The sequence below is a fragment of the Silurus meridionalis genome, chromosome 10, assembly GCF_014805685.1.
Source record: "Silurus meridionalis isolate SWU-2019-XX chromosome 10, ASM1480568v1, whole genome shotgun sequence".
NCBI lineage: Eukaryota > Metazoa > Chordata > Actinopteri > Siluriformes > Siluridae > Silurus > Silurus meridionalis.
The window spans coordinates 14,975,668-15,000,754 of NC_060893.1; the positions used below are offsets into that span (position 1 = coordinate 14,975,668).

At 39.9% G+C, this 25,087-nt stretch overlaps 1 protein-coding gene across 1 annotated transcript in view; it reads left to right on the forward strand.

The window, feature by feature from the left end:
- abtb2b (ankyrin repeat and BTB (POZ) domain containing 2b) overlaps positions 1-25,087 on the forward strand; it is a 42,222-nt gene continuing 17,135 nt past the window's right edge. Inside the window, exons 1-2 of the mRNA XM_046858865.1 lie at positions 1-1,766; positions 22,697-22,846. Coding sequence (XP_046714821.1) covers positions 890-1,766; positions 22,697-22,846 — 1,027 coding nt within the window. The 5' untranslated portion in view covers positions 1-889. The remainder of the gene's footprint in view (positions 1,767-22,696; positions 22,847-25,087) is intronic.

Sequence of the window (25,087 nt, forward strand, 5' to 3'; positions counted from 1 at the left end):
AAATTGAATGTTTGCAATTGTAGGTTGGCTATTTTAATTATTTTGCCCAGGAGCGTTCCATTGATGTTTCCATCAAATTATTTCATTTCGTTTTTCACTTGCATGTAAAATGTACTGTAATTAAGTGCAGACATTTATTTACTTGTCAGTTTATAGTTGCATGCTCTGCTGTTTGTGTGCAGTTAATCAAGAAATAGAGACAGTGTATACAATGGGACCTAAATCAGCTCTGTAAAATAAAATCGGGATCCTCTGTAATGAAGCGGTGTGTTTGTATGCAAATTAAAGCGAAGAGTGGGAATGGGTAAAAACGCTCGCGCTGGTTAGATTAGATTAGATTAGATTAGACTCTGGCGAGATTGGAAAACTTTTCCTGGAAGGAGGGACATGAGAAAAATTCGGCCTGGCTGCTGACGTAATCAAGATTCGTTGATCTGATTGGTCGAGTCTCGGCTCGTGTATTGCTCACTCAGTCAGTCTCACGCGTGTTTCCTTCAGTGCAGGTCAGGAGCTGGTGATCAGAGGAGGTGTGTCAGTGAGACATGAGACATAAAAGACGTATAAGCGCATGATGTCACCGTCTTCTTCCCTCATTCCTGACTGGACATGAGTTTTTAATGGATGTTATAAATGTAGTTTTGTTTGGCTTTGAGAGGCGGAATCCCGAGACGAGACTTTGTTCCTGCGGAAAAGTGAACGGACGAGTTTGACATGTGAGCAGGTTTGGTGTTGTTTGGTTTAGAGATTTGCGCCATTAGCACTAAGTGGTCTTAAGTGCGACTTTCCTCCACTTCAAAAGCGAGTCGCGGATGTTACCGTTTCGTGAGAACCAGTAAAACTTACTGGGCTAAAAGAGTTTCGCTGTTTCGTCGAGTTTGAGCCGAAGACCATGGCAGGAGGAAGCAGTTCAGCCATGAAGACTTTAGAGGAACTGACTCTGGATTCGGGTTATGGAGCCGGAGATTCGTGCAAATCTCTCAGTCTGTCCTCTAGCAGGTCCAACTCTCAGGCGCTGACGAGCGCACCGCACCGCGGCAACTGGTGGTACTTTTCCGGCTCCATGAACAGCCGGAACAACAGCTGGGACACGGTGAACACGGCATTGAACGAGGACCCCGAGGACATCTTCTCTAAGTGCCCGCGCTTACCGGAGCTCGAGGAGTTCCCATGGACCGAAGAGGACGTGGGTAAGGTGCTGCGCCGTGTGGCCGGGGAGAGCGCGGTGTTCTCGCACGAGGCCGTGCGCAGGCTGTCGGTGCTGATGCGCCGCGCGCTGGTCCGCATCGCTCGCGAGGCGCAGCGGCTCAGCGTCATGCATTGCCGCTGCACGCGCTTCGAGGTGCAGAGCGCCATCCGGCTGGTACTGAGCTGGGCGCTGGCGGAGCACTGCGTGGCGGCTACGGTCAGGGCCGTCTCCATGTACGACATGAGCACCGGCGAGCTCCTGCGCAAGGGCAAGTCTGCGCGCTGCGGCCTCGTGCTGTCCGTGGGCCGCTTCTTCCGCTGGATGGTGGACACGCGGGTGTCGGTGCGCGTGCACGAATACGCGGCGATCGGCCTGAGCGCGTGCGTCGAGGCGCTCGTGGAGGAGGTGGGCGCGCGCGTGATGCTGGCCGAGCGGCCACACGGTGCGTGCGGGGACGCCGCCGCGGCCACAGCGACACGCATCACTGCGGAGACCCTGGACGGAGTCGTTAACAATGACGCCGAGCTGTGGGGAGTCCTGCAGCCCTACGAACATCTCATATGTGGGAAAAACGCGAACGGTGAGCCACATTCAACTTCACTCAGTGCAGAAAAACATATACATGCGCATGCATAAATATATGTGCACTTATACCATATGCAGTTACTGAATTGTGTTAAGCGGAGGTGGTAGCTCAGTGGTTAAGACATTGGGCTTTGGATCAGAAGATCACAGGTTCAAATCCCACCACCACCAAGCTGCCACTGCTGGGCCCTTGAGCAAAGCCCTAAAACCCTCCCCTGCTCAGTTGTAAGTCGCTCTGGATAAGGGCGTCTGCCAAATGCCGCAAATGTAAATGTAAGCTTTCCCTTGTTTTCCATATAACATTGTTGGTGAATCATTCTCAGAACAGCAAACATGAGAGTGTGTTTTGTGCTGGTATGAGTGGACCAAAAACACAGCAACACTGCTGCAGCATCACTGTTGAGTGACTGATCAGACAAATACAATACAAACCACATTTTTGACATTTAGAAAATGATGATCTTATTCTCTTAATGCTGAATGGAGGCTGATACCTTTATTTGTTCCATATATGTTACAGTACAATTTTTTCTTTTAAGGAAACTGGGGTTCATAGTGCAGGGTCTACTATTATACAGTTCTCCAGGAGCAGATAGAGTTAAGGACCTTTCTCAAGGGCTTAAAATTGGCAGCTTGGTGATGCTGGGGGCTTAAAAACAGAAAATCTACACTTGAACCTGAAGACTGAGAAGACACACACAGTGCATAGCAGCAGAAGCGTCGGTAATTGTAGATCTACAAAGTGCACCTATATGATAGGTAAGTGTATATGTAGAAACCTGTACTCTCAGTGAACGGCTCTGATAACTATCCTGAGATGCTTTAGAAGAAAGATGAAAGGTAACGCCGCACTGATGACAGGTCCCACTCTCTTCACATAGACTCGTGCAGACTTGCTCATTTCCAGCTGTAGGTCCACTTCCCATCTTCCCACATGGCAGAGCACAGTTAACATGTGTCAGTGTTTTTTTTTCCTTTCCTGCATGGACTTTCTCAGGCATACAATAGTGCTTTGTTTCCATTTTAGGCTGCATAAGCTTACCTTTCTGTACAAGGAAAGAAAACAAACCCAGATTGTCTGTGTTAGTGTGTATATGTGAAGGTGGTTAGACCATGAGGTCAACATAATGATGTATTATATAAAAAAAAAAAAAACAAGCTGGCATGGGGTCAGTGAAAGATCTGGGCTTCGTTCTGGAAGTATTTGAGGGATTTGTGTTAGCTTTTGTGCAGTATTTCAGAATAAAGTCCTTATTGGCATGAACAGTGCAGGTCTCACACACTGCTTTACTGTTATGCTGGCTATAGTCATCTTAGGCCCTTCTGCAAACTGCATTGAAAGATCAATGCTATTAGCTTGGCTTAGTCCGTAAAGTGCTGAACACACACACACACACACACACACACACACACACACACACACACACACACACACACACCTTCTATTGTGATCATGTGAACATCCATTTTACTCATCAACGGTGCTCCTCAAAGTAAAGTTAAAGCTTCTAGAAAGCAGCATTAAAGTCAGAATCTTCCTGGTTATAACACATTCATTTCACATTCGTTTGACTAGAGCTCACAAGCTGCCGTGACCTGCTCTTGGTTTGACCACGGTCTTTGAGATTTTTATTAGTGCCAGAGATTTTTATTTATGCTGTCATATTTACTGATTCCACTTCCAGCAACATCCTTGCTGCAGTTTTTCATTTGGATTGTTCGTTCACTAGAACGGGGCACCACTCTCGTTTTCACTCCTCTCTCATGTATGTACCACATCTGGAAATGTTTAAGACAGAACTAACTTTTCAGACTCCAGGCTTGCTGTCCCCCCGCCCCCTCTCCAGCTCTACCTCTTTTATATTTAACGAAGTTTCTCCTTTTCTGGAGCAATTTAGCAGGAACACGCAATGTTAACAAGAGTTCATGTGGACCAGCCTGTACCATTTCAGATTGTATCCCAGAGATTTTATCTCTGCTCTATATTCAGAGATAATTGCTCTTGATGTTTATGGTAGTACTGAGTGAACTGGGCTCATCTATTGATCTATCGGTTTGAAGCAAAGGATATTATTGCATTATTCATATGTGAGAATGGCTTTATATATCGGGGGTTTTAAAGCCCTGCTGACGAAGGATCGTGAACTTTGCTTCTCATCTGTGGCATAAGAATGTCTGGCAGTTCTCTCTCTTCATGGCCTGACTGAAGGAAAAACCCAGGGTCCTAAAAATACATTTCCAGGCCTGGATTATTGTTGAATATGGCTATGTGAAAAAAAAAGCAGCTCTGTGCACTTGTGTTTTGGACACGGGGTCGGATTTTTTATATAGCTGCGGATCTGAGATGGCAGAGACAACTAAAGCACCAATTTGCACGGCCAATGGCACTGTTTACACATTTCCTGTCCAAGCCGAGCTGAAGTCCCAGCTGTTTAAGCAGCACAGGCCACTAATGGCCGCGGAGCTGAAACAACACCGACCAAGATAGCCGCGCATTAGATTAGAGTTCGTATGTTGTGATATAGCAATTTTTAAAGCATGCCAGATTTTTTTTTATAAATCCATTCCAGAGTGTTTGTTTACTGTTACTCTAGTGTATGATATCATGTGTTCTTATCTTCTTGGTCCCCTCCCTTTTGGGAGTCATTTGATGGTGTATCAGAACAGGGTTTTATTTGCAGAGTGTGGGTGGATACATGAGGCAGCACACGTCCATCTCTACTTGTCTAAAATAGAACATCTGGACAAAGAGAAACAAAAAGAGCAAGATAATTTTGCTGTGTTTCAGCACCAGAGTGTCTTGTTATCCCCCTAAATTCCAGGTTTATTACTCACTTATTTGTCTCAGATCCCACAGTGAAACTAGGAATGTGTTTGTAGGTTCTAGTGAAATGGAAATGGAAATCTTGACCTATTCGTGAACTTAAGAAGTTATTCTGTATAGTAAAAGCATTTAATGTGGTAATTATATCTAAAGTAATGAAAACTAATAATGGGAACTGTCCCAGACTGGTGCGTTTGTGTGTGCTCGGTTCCTGCATCACCAGTGTGGCATTTCCAAGTTAGTGATTCAATTCAGTTGTAATTCTTTTCAGACACACTTCTTGTTTTTGGTGCTCTGGTGAAATCTGAAGACGTCTTGTGAACATGTCAGAGAAGGTCCAGCTGCCAGAACGTGGCCTGCACGTGGCGTCTGGACTTGACCCTAATGCAACCCTCTGCCCATGCTATTCAGCTTTTTTCCAATTCCAGTACTTTGCCTATCTCTGTGACAGCCCAGACAGGAAGCCAGAGCCAGGGTGGAATGATGACCAACAATGGCACACTTGAGAGTCTGATCTCAGAGCAAGTCTTTTTCTATTTTTTTCATGTTCCATGGAAAAAAAAAAAGATAGTTCAATAGGGGACCCTTTTTGCGTAGTTTCCTCCAGGCTCATATTTCATGGAAGAAACATTCGGGAAAGTGGCAATCCCGAATTACAGATGGGTGACAGTTTACAGTTGAGGGAAATTGATGAAAATTGTTTTAAGATGTTTGGACACTAGAATGCATCATGGATTTGATTCTGCAAGTTTGTAGAATTGAACTGGAGAGATAAAAACATTCCTCAGTTGGTGGTGTATTAATGGTGGTAGGGAACAAAATAAAAAAACAAAAAAGAAACCCACACAAAATCTCCCATAGGCATTTAATTGAGCTGAGATCTGGTCACTGTGAAAGGTATAGAACCTAATTTACATCCTTTTCATCGTCATCAAACCATGCAGTCAGTGCTCATGCCTTGTGGATGGGGGCAGTTTCATCCTGGATGAATGATAAAGACATGAAAAACTAAAAACTCTGAGCATGTTCAACATGTTTTTAATTATGGCTTGAATTGTCAAAATCAGCACAATTTAAATGCTGTACTTTAAGCAATGTTTTGACTGCCAACAAACATGACATTCAATTTTTCACACTTTTGGCTCCTTTTAGCATGACCCAGCAGAGGCTTTTCCTCTCTGCTGTTATTAACCAGCTCCCAGCACAGATGAATTATTGTCATCCGTAAATAGCGATTTCCGACTGTAGCCTGAACTTTTCAGTGGCTTGAACCGAGGGGTGCTTGCACAAAGCAGAAACAGATCGCCTAACACAGATATCCTCAATGTAATTGCCTCTTGCTGGGTGTTTTTATTATAATCTGCATTCCTTTTTTTGAGACACAGCAATGGTGAAATAGTCTATTTTCAGTGGGGCAGTTGTGAAATAGTCTGTTTTCAAATGTGTTCACAGAAATCACACTCAGAATCTCTTCCTTATTTTTTGCAATCTCAAGCGTCTTTAGAAAATGTCTAAATAATGGCTCTGTATGTAATGTTGTCTCTCTGCTTCAAGGGGAAACTCTGGACTGTCAAATGCACCAGAATCACAGAACAGCAAAAAAATAACAATAAAATGCATACACTAAATATACAGTGCCATTTACAGCATTTAAATCCACAAATGCACAAAGCCTCAGAGCCATAAAATATGCTGGTTTGAACAAGATACTGGCTTTGTAAAGCAATAATCACACTCCAAAGTCCATTTGTCTAAATGTCTTTTGTTCCTTTTGCTTTTAAAATGACGAGGTTCCTAGAGACAAATGAATCTGAATGAAAGTTTAATGAAGACAGCAGTGCGTCGGCACTTAAGGCTTTCTTCCTTCTAATGGGGTGGGCATTGTTTCTCCTGTAAGTCTTGTCGTCTCTGTATGGCTCTCGTTAGAAATGCCCATGGAGGTGAGATTTCCAGAAGCCTTGCTTTAGACTGCACAGGCTACAACATTCCCAATCCATGTTCATTCTGAGCACACAGATGGAGCGCTTTACAGACAATGTGACAGGATCTGCTAGACTTTGGCCCTGAAAAAGTGTGAGATTGAGATGAATGAGCACACAGATGCTCTCAGCCAGACTGCTGGTGTGTGTAACTGATGTCTATATATTTGGTCTATTCAGTCTCATAAATCAAAGTGTTTTTTTCCTTTATGATTTTGGTGTTTGCTGAAATGATATATTGGAATGTGATGGTTGGGATACTTTGTTGTGAATTTTTTTTTTCTTATGAAAAGCAAGTAAACAAAGTACCAGTGCCTTTTGTGGAAAGCCTTTGACTTCTCTTTAGTCTGTTACAGGGGTATTCAAGAAAACAGTGCAGATCTTGTGAACAATTCTTATTAACAAAGGTGCAGAGAAATGACTAAAGACTGAAGAGTTCCTATAAATGTAAAAAGTATTGTATGAGAAGTCAGGCACTAATGTTTGGTGAGTCAGCATTCCAGTTCAGACCAAAGGTGTTCAATAGTGTTGGGTTTAGGGTTAATCCTGGCACACTATATCTTCATGATGCGATGATATGGGTGTGATAATCAGATTTTCATGGTCTTCTGGTTGTTTCGTGTTCTTCTGTGTCTTTGTGTTTTTGGAAATCATATATATATCAGTGGTGGGTGGTCAGGACCAGCAAAGCCTTCTCTGCTGGCCTAAACACTAACAGAAGCACTGACCTACATTTACAACATAAATTCTAATATTTGTTCTATGAAATTGTATTAATTTATTCCCAACAGTTTATTCTCTTCATTTCCTAGCGTTTCTCTTGGCTGCACTGTGTATGTGGATGTCAGATTTCAGCCTCTGCCATGTCAGTCTAATCTGTAAAGGGCCTGCAAAGTCAATACTGCTGGCTCTTTGGCAATAGAGAATAATAGCAACGGGTCTGTTTCTTTAACCAATCAGATTTCATATTTGCCTCACAGGGCTAGCTAACTAGCCCAGAATAGCGTCAGCATTTTTCCGTCCTCTGATTGGTTGGTTGTTGGTGCTGCACACATTAATACATCTGAGTTAGACTTTTTTATGCCTACGGAGAAAGAGAAATTTATTTGGTTTTGGACATACTTAAAATACATTTTGAAGAAAAACTAGACATCGTGAGGAGGTCGGCCAACCCCGAAGCTAGCTAGCTTGTCTCAGCCTGGGAAAGTGTTTGTTCACCACTTCCAGACCAGTGAATACGAGCGGTACCACTGGATTACAACCTCTGAGGAGCGTGCAAATTATGAGTCTGCATCTCTGGTGAGTAGGTTGTATTTTATTTACATGTTTATGTTTTTGTCATGATATTAGACAAATATTGATTCTGAACTGCTCCAGATGATGTAGGTGCACAGTAGCGGTGGCAGCGTAGAGGTTTGGAGTCTTAACTGGATTTCTTGCTTTAGTAAAATAGTATTCACCCTCCATATGTGAAATGCCTCTCTCTCTGTAATGCCACGGATGTGTGTGTGTCAACCCCCGATAAGTCGCAGGTCGGATGAATTCACTATAGTACCATAGGGGCTGCGTCCAAAGCTCGCAGATTTTTGGATTTCGAGGGGGGTCTTAGAACATAACCCCTGCGAGTTCGGGGGACCACTGTGTATCTATCTATATATGCAACTTTGGGTCCGAGCCTTACAGCTTGGTTTTTCTGCAGTGAATTTTCGCGGATTGATACTGAGCTGGTGGGAAATGTCTGCAGACGAGGCTTGTTTGGGAATTTTTTAGACTGCACACACAGACAAAACAATCTGCCAATCTGAAAAATACAAACAGAACTGTTCTACTTTCTATATCCGACTCATTTCGGTTTTAGGGCCCCCAGTCCTAATGCCATTGTGCTGGCAGACCTGCATTCCCACATTCTCCCGCTTTGATGTGGAAGTCTGTGAGTAATTTATATCTGCACATTTGCATTAGAGAAGTCGAGGCATGTTTTGTCTGTGCCATCAGCGGAGATGAACTGGATGGTCTGGATCATTTTCTCCAAGGCCTGGAAACGATGAAAAAGACGATTGGTTCTGAGAGAGCTGAAGCAGGATCTCCTTTAAAGACAACCTTAAATTATAATGAATCTTGATTCAAATTTTGTGGTTTATATAATACACAGCTCATGAGTGTCTTTCCCAATTGAAAGACATACTACACTCCTTATCAAAAAATGGGAAAAATCTTTTTTTGTCTTAACAACAGCTGAAGCCTTCAGTGCCACCATTTGCTTGTTTACTTTTGCTGCAGTGGGGAAACTTCTGATAGTCATATATGTAAAGGTGAAATTATGATAATGATTGAAATAGTTGATTTAATATTAACACAATTGTGCTTGTGTGCTATCCTAGGAACATAACCCATGATAGGAAGGCAGGATGCAGGACAAATAAACGAATGAGCAGCGTTACAGTTACGTTACTGTTACTACCCCAATATTAATTATTCTCTTATAACAGCGTGTCTCACAGAGTTTTATTCCGCTTACACCACAGTGATTGGTCAAAAATTGCACTTCAATACAATTTATTAATAAATAACACCTCATGCTTTTCAGCTATTTAAAATGTATCACTATGAAATGTCAATGAAACAAGTAAATTCCTGTTTTCACTTGCAATATAGCAGCTATAAACACACTTCCTTACCACCTTCGCCTCTCTCCTTTTCGGATACTCTGTTTATACACATAATAAACATACAAGTAAAGAAAACGTTATAATATTAGTCACTTGACATAATAATAACACATTTCTAAATAATAATAATTAGGTTTTGAATATGTCATGTCCCTGTGTCTGATTTAAAGGTATAGACATTATAACATACTAAAACAAGCTCATTAATAATAATGTTTTATGTAAATTACAGTATTTCTGTCACAGTTGTACTATTGAACATCATCAAGCTATCATCAATTGAAAATGTTGAGTTAGCTCACTTTTCATAAAGATGCATAAATGCATAAAACCAAGTTTGATGCATGATTTTGCAACATTATCCTACATAATCTCCTGTTTTTCACACAAAAATGTCAAGCTTTCATACTATAATACTCTGTTATAATTTATTGTTATCTTTCTTAGTTGATTGATTTTTGTTGTGTGGATCAAAGCAACTTTTTCCCAGAAATCTGTGCATATTTAACCTTCCATTATAATCCCATTTATATTGATTCATTACTGATCAATACAATCGTCTAAATACACCGTCAGCCTAACCTTTGACCCCTTGGAGCATGCGTATGCTGTAAGAAGCCTGCCTGGTAGTCTTATAGTTAATAAGAGCACCTGCTATGAAGTCGAGTTGTGTGTTTTGAGCTACTGCGTTGAAGATAACCGTCTAAGCGTCGCTCGTCTGCAACCGGCAGCAATTACTACTCACACTAAAGATGGAATGCACATGTGGCAAGGACATGTGCTTTGTATAAACATGGCCTGAGCAGTTATTCTAAGAGCTCAAGCCTAATCCGTCTAGTGCGCTTTCATTTACGGTAATTTGTGGCGTCATTAAATCTTTTCTCAGTCACAGAGCACAAAAAGAAGTTTTGATATGTCCTTTGTCTCCTTCACACACACACACTGCTGATACAGATCTAGTTTATCATTATACAAGTCATGTGTGTTTTGTGTATGGATTGCTTTGTTCTCAGCCTGGAGGCTAATTGGTCAAGGGGGTTGGAGATGGAGATGTGTGACTGGACACTTTTGTCCTCAGTGAGTAGAACATACTGTCTTTGCAGCTAGATCCATTTGAAAGCCGTTACATCTGCCCTGTCGCTCATAATAGGGGTTTAGACTTAATAGCGGCCATCTGTAAGTGAAACTCAGGCAAAGACAAAGCCGCCATTATGATCTCGCCTTAATTAACTCAGTGTCATTAAACTAAAGCAAAACTTTATAAGTGAATCAAGCTGTGAGTTTGTTACTTATTCACACTTTGGCTTGCCACGTGTGACACAGCAGTTTGTCATGGGAGTTTGCGGGTGAAGTAACCGGGAGAAGGACACCGGAAATTTTCCAGACAGCCATCGCACGCAATTGGGTAAAGGGAAAGTTTGTGACTTGTGACAATTTGTGATATCCTGACTTTTTTTTTACTTTTAAACTCATTTAGTTTCATAGCATGATTCAGAAACTACATATTAATCACTAGGTGAGGAATAAAACACAATGCTGTGATAGGAACTGTAACATTGACTTTCATTGTTACCCCCAAATTGACTGGGAAAATCTCATTGTGATGCTGATGATTTTTTTTTGTTGTTGTTGTTGAAAACAGCATGGTATAAATCTGCTTACAGTTACATTTAATGTTGCGGAACATCCATGAAACAGACGAGTACTTATACGTATTATCCTAGCTATAAACTTTACCTTCTCATTACCTCAAGCCTCTTTTTCAGTTTTTCTCGAAGCTTGTAAGACCTTAAAGGTAAATTATTTTTAATGTAGGAAAAACACCACTATATAAACAACAATTTTATTATTTATGTGCAAAAACATGAGCAAATGGTGCTATGTCCAAGCTATACTTTTTAAATAAATAAAAAACAGCACGACTACTGAAACAATAGATCCGACCAATGGGAATTGTGCAGCTAACGGTAATTTATAATCCCTAATGATTCTTCATCACTCAGAAGAAACTGTTAAACACTTTTCATGTCAGAGAGTGTTTCAAGAACAAAAAAGTGTGTGTAGTGAGCAGGACCCAGTGATGGTTTCTGATGGTTGAACAGGCTAATTCTATAACTTTCATCAGTAGTCATTTCAAAATAAAATATTGAAAGTAAAATACATCCTTATGAATAACAACTGCATCATTTGCTATTCATTGTGTAATTTCCTCATTTTCTTGTGAAAGTAACTGGTTTACTTTTCACTTCTCATTAACATTCATAGGCCAGTTTATTAGAAGAAATACATTGGCACTTAGGTGTTTAACAGGGTATGGGTTTAGCAGGTATATATTCATTCTCCAGCTCCTACACTACTAAGCGTCAGACCGTAAATAACTCTAATCTAGGTATGACCAGAACAGAACCATGTGGATCACCGACATGTGGATTGTTTTACCAGCACCTGTTGCTTTATACTATACGTATTTCCCTTTAAACACCTGAAGAAACAGTTAAGTGAGGCAAAGCATTGATACGGATGACTGGTAATTGTATTAATTATACTACAATCCACATCTAATTTTCACACCCGGTTTTCACAGTGGAAATAATTGTGGTGGCATGCACTACTGAATGGGGTTTAGTCTTTCCTTGTGCAGGTGCTTGGTATATTATTATATAATATTGTTTTGTGCACTATCATGATCTATGTCCTTTGCCATGTGTTTTATTTCTCTGTCTCTCAAACGCAAAAACAGTATTTAAGTCTGAGAAAAGCCTCTCTACTAAGCATTTCTCATCCTGGTGAAACTCCATGGAGCACAGAAGTGTTGCCAAACCTAAACCTCAGCCTCTGTCCATATACAAGTCTTGAATTGCCATCATCTCAGAGAGCGAGTCTATAACAGCTGGAAGACCAAATTGGGTCTTTTTTCGAGATTGACATGGAGCCCGAGTTTATTCAGCAATGCATAATTCTTTTTCTTTTAAGAGTTTTATTTTTTTTTTTTTACAGCAATTTATCGAATTTATTTAATAGGTGTGAAATGCTGAGACACCTAAGAGTCATACTATGGGTTTATTGACATGGTAGAGTGTATTGGTAGAGGGAATTGTGAAAAATCGAATTGTTTCCTTAACAAAGGGGAAATTAATTACTACCATTCATGTAACAGAGTCTGAATCAGTGCTACTTCTTTGTAAAAGAATGGCAGCAATAGTTTTGTAATACGCACTTGGAGTAGGCAGTAAAATTGATGGGTGCAGTGTGCTGAGATTTTGCAACTAAGGCAGAGCATCCAAAACTCTTCTGTCCTGGCCTGAAACACACATCCGAATGTTCCCCGTGTGAGTGTACCGGAGATCTTGGTTAGTGGTTCATGGATGGAGTGACCACAAGGAGACTTTAACATGGGAAAGCAGAGACAAAAAGAACTTTTAGAGTGTTTTTCTGTAGCAAAATGATTTGGGAAGCAATCCTTCAACACGGGAAGTAGGGGAAAAATAAACTGTCCTTGTTCTCTGAAGCCAAGCTGAGAATTCCTGTAGATAATTCTCATGCATTTGCAGATTTTGTACCAGCTAGTGGGTCCCAACGCTGTCAGTCTGGCTGTCAGAATACCTACCTCCTCCCGAAATAGTGGTGAGAGAAAAACAATTATCACCTCCCTACGCTTCAAATTCAATGGAGGAAAGCATGACGCACATGAGATGCTGAAACTTGCTCATTCTTTCACACTGCCTCATTATCACAGTATACTGCCATGGAATAAAATAAGCTTCTTCCATGCAAATGCTAAGCCGACTCATTATGAGAATTATTTCAAGCAAAAATAGGATGATGTTGGACCCCATCCTTGTTAAAAAACAAAACAAAACAGACTTCAAGGAATTGTAAGAGAGCAAGGACACTCAGTTGTTTGAAAGTCAGTAGGCACCAGGCTGTGCTTGTGGTTCTATACGGAGAAGTCTGGTGTTTATTTAAGAGCGGGGAGTCCGCTGCTAATGGGAGGGTGTCTGGCTATGCCGTCCTGTGAGGACACTGACAAGGCAATGAAGACAAATTTGACCCTGAGAACTGGCTGTATGCACAGGAGCTGGTGGTGAGGATAATAGATGGATGTCACATATCCATTTTTAGTTTTGTTTGGGTGGTGGTCTGAAAGCCACAGGAAGAACTGCATGTAGCAGTTGCCGTGCAATCAGGGAAGTAGAAACACCTTGGAGCGTTTAGCCATTCGAAGATGTTACTCTTTTCTTCTCATGAAAAATGGCAGTTAAATATCTTCAGAGAGAATCTTAATTTTAAACAGTAGCAATCTGTCATCCATTATTTAGTCACCATTGCATTTTTGCCTGAGCAAGAATAAAAAAATGTTTGACCTTTTCCTCAACCAGCACTGGTCAGGAAATGCCTACATTACAGTCATCTAAAAATGTCTAAATGTCTCAGGATTTCACAGGCCTGTGTGTCTCCATGAGGCCTGCTTTTAAAGTGTTTTTGAGAGGGCAGATGGAGAGGTTTTTAGGTGAAGCACCGAGCAGTCCCTCCCTAATTCCTTTTTTTTTTTTTTTTGCTTTTTCCATCTGGTCTGCATGTCTGAATAGGGTTCCTGTGGGTGGTCCCTGGGGCTGCTGGGCCAAAGGCTTCCTGTTGCCTTCAGGCCTGCTGCTTGCTGTCATTCCCTGATGCACTGTGCCTTTGGGGTGAAAAGGGTTGACGGATGCTACATTGTTCTGTGATCAATAGGCCATTTTTTTTTATGTTATGGATCTTATCCATAATCTTTAATATCCACAATTTGTTCTTCCCCTGTTTGTTTCAAACCAGTTTGCACTGGTCTGATCCTCTCTAGAGAGTTTCTGTGCTGCCAATGCATCTTTGAAAGGGGTGTGGTTCAGTGCTGGAATCTGAATGACAGTGTTGTGTTTACACTGAGGAGGAAGGGGAGGGACATGGGGATGGGACTCTGTTCATAGCTGTTTGTGTTTTAAAGAAAAGTTTTTAAGGCACCTGTACTTAAACAGCAGCTGAGTCCATGGGGGAGGGACAACGAAAAACTCAGTGATGCAAACAATGCCTTGTAGAGTTGTGGAATTCTGGGACAGGTGTCTCTTTCCTCAAGAGGAAGACATTCAAACAGGCAGTTAATAGGCCTGACTGGGATGTTTGCATGGCTCGTTTTCCTTCCTGGAGTAAAAAAAGAGAAACAGAAGCAGCATTCTGTCCCTTGTGCAGACATGCCCTCTAGATCTTGATCAGCATGGCATCTAAATAATGTTTGTCCTAAAAGTCCTCCTGTAGGGACATGCTATTGAGATTCAAGCAGACTGGCATATTGACAGTAGAATTCAGACTAAGCTGAATTTGTTACAGTTGGTCATTATACTCTAATTCCCAGTTGAAAGAAATGCTAATAGCTGAAGGATTTGAGATCAGGAATGGGGTTAAGCTCAAAGTAAACATTTCCACTGGCAGTGAGGTGATCATTCATTGATAATTGTTCTACTCGGCATTTCCAGCATAATTAAAGTATTTGGATGTCTCAATAGAAATTGAACATGTTGTCTGAATTAGAAAAACCCACATTTAGAGGCTAGTGCTGAACACATGTCTGGTGTGGCACACAGGGGAAAATAACGCTGAGTAAAAAGTGGGGTGGGCTACAACAAAGAAGCTTTTGTTCCTCCAGAGTCCTCAAGCTCAATATTTCCTACTGATGACTGCAGAGGCGTAAGGGAGATTGGGTGTCTCATGAAGGTGTGAGGGTTAAAGGTCATGAAGCAGTGTTTTTCACATCTGTACGCTTCTGTAACCTGAGGGTTGGAAACCATGATACCATGTTTGAGTCAATGTGTCATGGTCGGAGGTGTTTATCTTTTCCTTTTAGAAAAAAAATTTCAATGTGCATGCAACCCTTAAACAATTCTATCTGCTCTTTGCCAATTTACTCAGATGATCTCTGAGTAGAGATTAATATGAGAGAATATTAATAGAGATTGACACCCATAATTTTATGGGTGTCAAGCAGGTAAAAGTATTAATGAGATGCAAGGAAATCATTTGGGGGAAGAAAGGGTCTTTGTAATTACAGGCAGTATATTAGACAGAGAATAATTGGCTTGGGTATGACAGACACAGTGCCAGGAAAGTGGGGTTTGGGACATTGCCTTCTACTAGGTTTCCACTATAGAATGAAGGATAGACATGCCAACAATTCTTGGAAATCAGTATTTCAGCAGTCATTTCTCAATACCGGTATACTCGTTTGATCATTTGGAGATTTCTTAACTTTTATATATTCAGTTATTCATTAAAATTCTGTTATTGTGAAATCTTTTGTTGCATGAATCAGCAGCTCCTCTCATATACAGTTTAGTGTCTATGCTGCTTGTTTTCGTCAAAATAGGAGAAAACTGTGGTTTGGGTAATAGAAATCAGGATGTAGATTTGGATTCGGAATGAGTAAGCCAGATGCAATAGTGGCCAGAAAACCTCGGATCAAAGATGTGGAAGAAACGGAGAGGAAGCAGACTCAAAAGAGACCTCGTTCTGGGTTCTGGTTTAACTGTTTCTAAATCACTACAGCATACAGTTGTAGAGCAGTGAAGTTATACAATATTAACTGTGCTGAAAGTATGATCACACTGTGAATACAGTCCTAGGGGGAGCATAGAACGGTCTTTCTGATTACAGCAGTTTGTAAAGATGTTTCTTCGGCTTGAAGTGTTTTAGAGAAGAGCAAAATCTACAGCAGAACCTGTTCTGTGTCACTGGAAATTGACCGTATGAGCTAAAATAGAGGAAACAATAAAGATGCTGTTTGACTCACAAGTTAAGGTGGGAAAAAAACACGCCAGATTCAATTAATGCTATTTTTAGTGAGGTTGTTTTCAGACACTCCTCTTTTACACTCTACACATAGAAGAAACACATACATGTCCCTATGCTCAGTTTCTATCTGAGGCTGTGGTATTGGTTGGTCAGCACTGCCTTAACCCCATCACTCCGAACCCACTGAACAGCGGTGCAATTGTGGCCGTCTTCATTTAACGGGCACGATATGCTCCAGGGGAGACTAGCTCAGTGTTCTCAACCCAGCGTGCTACATCTCACACAGTGTAGGGTGGCTGGTGGATGTTTTCCTTCACAGCTGATCTGAGGCCAGTTTGTGGTTTCTCTCCTAATTGTAAAGGTTACGTAGTGGAGAAGGGAAGCTGGGCTTCAATTCAAACAAAAAGGTCCCTCTGTCCTGAGAGAGGAAAAAGCGAGCAAATATTCCCACCACACTGAAAGTTTAAAAAACCCATACAAACACCAGCACACCAGAGCTTTCAATCAGCACATACGGTGTGTAATAGTGTTACATTTCTCACTAACCTGTACAAAAGCTGCTTGTTTCCAAAGACGTGCAAGTTATGATGGTTGTAGTTTGATATTACATATTTACTCAAATCTCGAAAGAGTCGACATTTTTGTTTATAAATCATGCTTTGTGTTCACGTGATGACTAATTGAATCAGACGTATTGTGTTTATTATGTGTATTAAGTAATGCCATTTCTTGTTTTATGATGACCTGTAGCTTTGTTTTTATAATACATACAGTTAAACAAAAGATATTGGCAGATGATCACATTTAAAACACATAATAGCCTTCAAAATAAACCAAAGAAATTCCTGTTTCCATGTTTTTATATTTTCATAAACCTTTTTATAAACATCATCTTTGTTTTTAAAAAGACACATTTGAGGGTATGGGTAAAATAACAACTGCTATTCAGTGTCTATTACTGTCCCCGACTTATTTTCAATTGAGTTTTATTCCCACTATGCTTTTAACAAAGGACCTTGTGACAAAGCAGCTATACACATATTACATTTCTAATTTTAAACTAAACTAAAAGCAATCCAGAGGTGATGTTGGTAATCCTGAGATGACCATCATCACCAAAGTTTTAATTATAGTCCACTGAGGTGCTGTAGAACGCTGAGCAGAACCTTTCCGGTCATCACTCAAGTCTTTACTATGATTAATTAGTGTGAAGGGCACTTGTGAAGAGAGCAGAACCTGCTGGCTGACTTGCTGATGATAAGGGCTGCACTCATTAAGTCGAGCTAGATAAACACTGTTTTATTTTTACCTCCTGCTAAAAGGCCCACCACCTCACCTACGGCCACAGTTGTTCATTTTAAAGTTATCACTTGACATTCCTGCTTGGCTGTAAATGAGCCTCTTGTCACTATCTTTGATTGGAGAGTTGAAGAGGGTGTAAGCACTCAGTTGCCTTCTCTTATTGCTTTGGAGAGCCTGTCTATCAGTGATCACGTTCCAGTTCAAAACAGCATGGTGTTAGCATATGCATTAGTAAACAGCTCGAAATCAGGTGCTTTCGGATGCCTGTAGATTGGGCTACTTGTCAGAATGATGGTCAGCATCTGAAGGGTGAATTACATTGTGCCTGCTGCTGATGTGGGAGGAGATCATGGCCGGGTGTCTTATCCATAATCTGAATAATCAGTTTCATAAAGACAGGTCCTGTGTGACAGATCAGGCTGTGAGGCGTTTGGGCTTGGCCTGATGAATGAACAATTTTATTTTCACACACAGGCAGGTGGCTTTCCGAAAAAAAACCCAACAACAATCAGATTTAAGTGCTGAGTGGCCTCCTGGGTCTTACAGGAGCAAGACCTTGCACTTAACACCCACTGATACATTCAGGAACAAGAGGCACATGTTAGACCAAACATAACACTCCTGCCAGACTAATTACACACCAAGAATGCACAGTGTACAGCATGTGGTGTGAGTGATTGCTAAGACAGCAAGCCAGGGTACTGTAAAACAAAAAACAAACAAAAAAAGGGACCTTAAATAAGTATTACAGGACACAAACATTTTCATTTTCTATGCTAAAAATATTTGTTTTTTTTTTTTTTTGTGAAAATCGAATTCAAAAACAATCGGCAATGTTGAGAGGGACCAAAGAGTTAATATCTGCTGGTTTGTTTTTGTCACAAACAGTAAGCAGGGTATGGGAAAAGCAGACAGCAGGGAGGGTGTGGACTCACGGGAGATGCTCTCTATTACTGGATGTTCCAAAGATATTCATCCTGCCAGCAAGCTCCCAGAGCAAACAGTGAAAAGGTTTTTTTTTAATGATATTCTTTTTTAAGGCACTGTGACAAATTTAAGCTGCTTCGAAGATCAGTTTTGGAGACTTTTACTTGTGTAATGCAAGTAAGGGGTAAAATAAAATAAAGGTAAGTAGTTTGAAGGTAAATAATCAACAATAGGTTAATGTCATACAGCCCAATATGGAAGTTAGTTAATCTTACTTTTTTGATACCATCGATAAGGTTCTAATAACAGCACATCCTAAACTGAATAATGCCCTTTTATACAACAAAATTGAGAATAAACATTGTTAACATGCACAAACATGCACATTTGATTTCTGTATAGTTACTTTGTTACGCAACATCTATCACCTATTTTATCACCTCATAGGATGTGCTTGCATCCTATTTGTTTTTTATATTTTAAAAAATTGCATTTCCAAAGTGATTCTCAGTTGTTGGGTTTTTTTGTGAATTATCCTATTACATACAATTAATCAACACTTTTTAACCAATCAGATTTAACAATTTAACAGCACTGCATGTAATTCTATGGTCAGTCTGTTTAGGTGGTGCTTCTACAGTGTAAATGTATTAGGAACATTTGCAGTTAGATTTCACTAGTTTGTCACACATGTCACCCACATGTTATTTTTCTGGTTTAATACAGAGCCATGAATGTTCTATTCATTTTATGGCAGTAGCATTAACACAGATTCAGTACTTAACTGAATGAATAATAATGTTGCTGTAAGCTTAGTCTTTTGAGAATATAGTGTTTGTGTATATAGGAAGAATCTGAGGCCAGGACAAGGTTGTGAATAGGCCATAAAGGAAACCATTCCATTGTGAAATAAGTGAATAGAAGCAAATACCTCGGCAATGTTCTCTCCGCTTGTAGACACACAGTTAAAGGTCATACCCTGTGCAACTATACAAATTGGTCATGGGTTGATTTTCATGCTGGCCCTGGTGGCCACACAGATTCTGATCTTTTGTAAAAGCTCTACTACTAATTGAATCTCTGTGTGTATGGACTTCGCCAATGTGCTTTTAATTGAGGCAGTGTGTTTCTCATTAACAGTTGTGTAAACTGCAAGAGAAAGGCATTCTATACCCTCACACTTGATATGTGCTATTTTAATGTTTCTATATACAGCTATTCTGAAGAAACACAATGTTATTAATAGGACATGACACATTTTCTCAAGCAGTATAAAGCATTATACTGTATATATAGCATTAGACTGATCATTACACATTATTAACAATTATACATTTTTTTTTCAACTTCCAACTGTGTAAATAAATGTTTGTTACAGGTTTTATTTTTTAGATATAACTTTCAGCAAGGATATTTATTAAATAAGATCAGATATTTGGTTAGTGAGGAATAAAAGCGCTGTCAGATGCTTTTTTTAATCTGTTAATTGTTGCACTTAAATGTCATGGAATGTCAAAAGGACAAGTTAGTTCCTGTTATAACTCACATCAACAAATACATTGTGAAGTCAATTAGAAAAAAAAATGGGATACAGTGAAGCATAAAAGCCTCTATTCTTAAACCTTTTGAAGAATTTTGTGCTTTGTTATAAAACCAATTATTAATACAAAGTATGGAACTTTGTTATGGAACAGTTCAAACAGTTCAAAAATCGGTTTATTTACGACTTTCCAAGATATTCATAACATAGACTTTCACTTTTTCATGCTTTGTGGTTGAGTCATATTTGCACACCTGCCTATTGCATGTTCTGTTAATGTTATGAAAGTAAAAAGCAATGCTATTTCTTTGAATAGAACTTGGCAGTAGTGCTATAAACCATGGTATAGTGCTTAGCTATAAATGCCACGTTATGAGTGTAAATCATGTTGACTTTTGGAGAATGTAAAGACACTGTTTGCCGTAAGCTAACGTTTATCCCCGTCTCGTGGAATTTATGACCCTGGGTTTTTAGACTGCTGATTTTCCTCATCACTCTAGTGGGTATTTATTTATGTATTCCAAACTGAAAAGGTTTCTTTTGGAAAACTGGGTCCACCCTAATATTTTCTGTGTAGTATCATTTCTCAGGATCTGCACTCGATGCAATAAGGTTTATACAGAGCTTTATCTATGTGGTGCTGCAGAACGCTTGGGCAAGTGAGTGGAAATGTGCTTTACTTACATTCAGCCTTTTTCAGGCTTTCTTAGGCATACTTACTAATAAATCATGCCTGGGGTTTTTATAATATTGCGTTGTTTTTGCTGCTTGGTGAGAGTTCCCAGCCTGTTTCCTTTAGCTTGGCAGTACCATCTATACTAACAGCCAAAGAAAAGGTTTGTCATGGATGTGCAGTGCAATAGAACCGAATTTTCCTCTCAGTGGGACTGAGCCGATTTTTGTGCAAAGCTTTTAATCCTACCCTGTGTCTGAGCTTAACTCGGGTCGTCCACATGAAAAGCAGACAGGAAGCCGCACTTTTTTAGACCACGCTGGAGTAAATACAGAAACGACTCGTAAACATAATGGGCTGAATTCATAGGGTGTGTTCTATAGAAGGAAAGTGTGTGTTTTCAGTCACACCGGGATGCACAGAGAGCAATTCTGAGAGGGTTAAAAGTACACCACAGCGTGTAGTGCTCTTACAGCAGCAGACGGATCTCAAGGCAGGAGATCGCTGAGGTTTTGGAACTGTAGGATTATAGGATGATTTATATAAAGGTATTGTTCTACAGTATAGACTTTGCTGTAATGAAAGATGGCCTTGCTATTATGCAATCATTGATCTTGGCAGAGGATTGCAGTACACTTCATTCTGGTTTAGCGATGCCCAGGGTGTAGCTGCAAGGACAATCAGAAGCCTAGTCTTTCCAGTTAGACAAAATTCAGCACATACTGGGGAAAGTCCCATCACTGGACTGTGGGAATGGATCTGTCTATATCACAGCTGTATGATTTAAGTAAATGGTAGAACACTAGTGTTTATGAGAAACCCACAGAACTGAGCTGTTTTTAGAGGAAGTAGAGGTCACTGCTTTGTATAAGTAGGTGTTAGCTAAGATTATACTCTGGAGAAACAATATGGAGGCAGGCGGGTTCATCTGATTTATGACCCTGTGTTTGGTTATAGTGTCCATGTGAAAATAATAAAAACATGTTTGGCAAACAAGACTCTTATGAGTTTGCTTGGGTTCAGTCCATGTTACATAAACCATACAATTGTGTGGCAATTGCTTATACAAATGAACACTGTTCCGTTCAGTTCTTCTCAGCTTACCATGATGTTGAAATGCTGTGATCTCATTATTTGGAGCAAATAGGACTGGTTGCTTAAAAGCAATATCATTTTTATAATCTTTCAGTTTACGTTATGTAGAAAACCACACACTGAGCGAGCTGTTTTGCCCTGTTTTCTTTCTCTACTAATCCTGCATAGATTTTTGCTTGTGTGAATTAAGATCAAGTCACCTGGAACTTTATAATAAAAAAAGGTATTACACTGCACCATTACTATTAGGTTACCACTGAGGCGGTATCTTAAAGAGGCCTTTTATTCGTTGTTGGAAGGTTTTACGAGCCACACAGAAATATCCGAAACATGCCAAAGACATTCCCCCCCACACATAAAAACCTTTTCCATCTTCCAATCTTTACTATATTTCTCGAAACAGAAATGGTTGTGTACATCATAGATCCATTTTCTGTATTTACACTTTCATACACCTGATTCATTTTGAATTTGATTTAAACTAGTGAAAAATTGTACTGAAACTTTTCCCAAATGCGGCTCCATTTGCATTAAAACACGACCATGGCAACGCTGTTTTTATTGTACACGTAATATATAAAGTAAAACAACTGTCAGAAAATAACCTTTTTTTTTCTCCCGTGTGAAAAAGAAAAGAAACGAAAACATACAAATATCGTTAGCTTGTAGATAATTATTGAACCTGAAATTTCAGTTAAAGGACACGTTTGTGTTTTATTTTATCAGTTTGTTTCATCAGTTCAGTGTTCCACTGCCAAATCAGAACTGGCTCATCTCAGTTCCAGTGAAATTGCACACAGCTCATGATAACTAAAAACTTGTCTAGACTGGTTGCACCCTATTTTCTTCCATTCAGAGCCTTTATGAAAGAGACAATAAAACATAGTTTATGCATTTGGCAATAAAGGCAATGACTGCATTACTCACTGTGTATAAATCCAGCAGTAAAAGTTAATGGCACTGGTGTACGGTTGGGGATTATGAAGAAAGAGTGTGGCACTACACTAAATAAATCTCATGTAGGTCAGCCATATTTTGCATCATAAATGAATGAAGTAAATGTATGCACTTATAATTTCCCTTTATTTGTTTCTCTGTAGGTGTACTGTCCCTGCCAGCATATTTCAGTCCCTATACCGAGGGCCAGCAGGCCGGAGTGGAGAGTAGAGAGGATGCATACGCGCAGCTCGAACTGCGCACTCTGGAGCAGTCACTACTAGCTACCTGCGTAGGCAGCATCTCTGAACTAAGTGAGTAGTAAACTGTTTATAGATATGCTTAATGTTGTGGAACGTTCACAATACTATTTAGCTCTTTTTTACTGTTTAGGTCAAAGCACCCGAAAACAGGCATTCCCTCACCAAACTTTCTCGCATACAACAAACATAAGAAGCTTGTCGTGTTACAAAGAAGACTATACATGTCTCAAAACATAAGGTTTCGACTTTTACTTTGACTTTTACAAAATGCTCACACTGGAGACTCCTTCCCAAAATACTAAATAAACTCAGAGTATACCAACCAATCAACAGTTTGTTTTTTTAAATCTGTTTACAAGGAGTGTCTGCCAATCCAGTGCGAGGTGTTAAAGAAACAATGCCTTAATAAATTATTAAAACCAATGATGTGAATTATAGCCAGCTTTATTACAGAAAAGTACTTTGTTCTGACCAATCAGAGCTCAGAATTCAACAGCTCTGATGTGTAAGTAATGGGATAATCCATGGCTAGGTGTGCATCATATCATTCTAATGCACGACATGTGGGCAAAGAAAATCATGTTGCGCAAACATATTTAGTTTTTTGTTACATTTCTCATTTTAACGTTACCTCCTCTGATTCATCGAAAGTAACTTTACAAGTACCTTAACCTATTTAGCAAAACATGACAAAATATTCCATTTAGTTAAGTAATGTCATTAGGAAACTTTGCGATTATTTTCTCCCTCTGTATGTAAATGTTTCTGTATGTTACAATTGTTTGTAGGCAGTGCATTAATTTTAATAGAGATTATACTAACTAGAACTACGTTTTGAATACAAACCTTCCTTGCAATCACAATCATGTATTCAGGCAGACAAAGACATGAAGCTGAAATAACAAAAGCACCCATCCAGTCCATCTATTTCCTATTTTTAAACACCAAAGAGAATTTCTGAGCATGTTTGTGTCTATTTGCATTTTCTTGTCTTCTTTGTCTCATCTCTTCCTTCTGTCCTGGGCCCTTCCTGACAGCAGGGAACTGGAACGTCGTATAAGAAAACATCATTAGCATAAAATACGCATTCTAACTGTGGTGGAAGCAGTGGACATGTTTATTCATGTGCACTCTCTGAGTGTCATAGCTTCTGGTTAATAGGGTAAGCTGCCATTACGCTTTGACTGATGCAAAGCAACAATGAGTTAATGCTTGAACTGTGCAGAGAGCAGTTTATTGGCTCATTTTAGGAGGAGGTTGAATGTGGGAAAGGTGATAACGTGAATGTTATTTATCTTTCCAGGCAGATTATTCCATTATTCCTCCCTCATGGTAAACACTCCTTATGTCAGTACCTTAGGAGGAGGACAGAGATGTGTTTGCTCTCTAAACATCAAGCTTGATGAGATAAAAGAGAAAGAGACAGGGGGGAGATATGAGGATGTGTGTAAATGGAAGATGAAAAAACGTCCCTACTCCAGTTTCAAGTTGCAACAATTTGGTCTGCTGAGCCCAAGAAATGCCAGTGTTAGATTCTTGTGACAGGACATCCTGAGTTCTGTTTAGTTGGATATAAGGTAGTGGTTAGAATAGGAGAAGTTGAGACATTCCATCTTATCTGTCTTGACATCCTCTGTCCAAGAGTTTTTTTTTGCTTTTAAATGGCTTGGGTTTCTTAGTACTGCTACCAGATTTGTCAAAGTAGGTAAAGTAGGTAAAGAGTATAAAATAAATTAGTTTTTATTTTTTTAGTACTAAATACTTAGTCTTGAGTTCCTACTTCTGATTGGTCAGAAGGTGTAATTTGCTGGCAGGTACAGACACAAGTGCAGATATACAAGAATTTATTTAACATAGTAGTCAAAACAAAGACGTTATCTCACACAGAATAGAAACAGAGTCAAGAAGCAGGTGGTGATCAGGGATAAAACAGCATAAACTAATGCAAGCAAAAACAAAACTAGAAAAATAATAGAGAATCAGGGTGGCTATCAGATGGCTATAAGTCTTGGTGATAACACGAGTGTACACTTCACAATGTGAATGTTTAATGAGGGTGCTTAAATACTGTATGAGTTATTGAGTCCAGGTAGGTGCAATCACTCGGTGGTTGAACATAATTGTGAGAGACTGTAAAGGCTGTGAGCTGTAGTCAGTGGCAGCCATGTTTGCTTTGCAGGTCATCCTGTGTTTTGGGAAATGTGGTTCATTCTCGCATTGACATGACAATGTTATGGTTTTTATAGTAACAGCTAATTCAGAAAGTCTTGTATGGTGGACACTTTACTAATC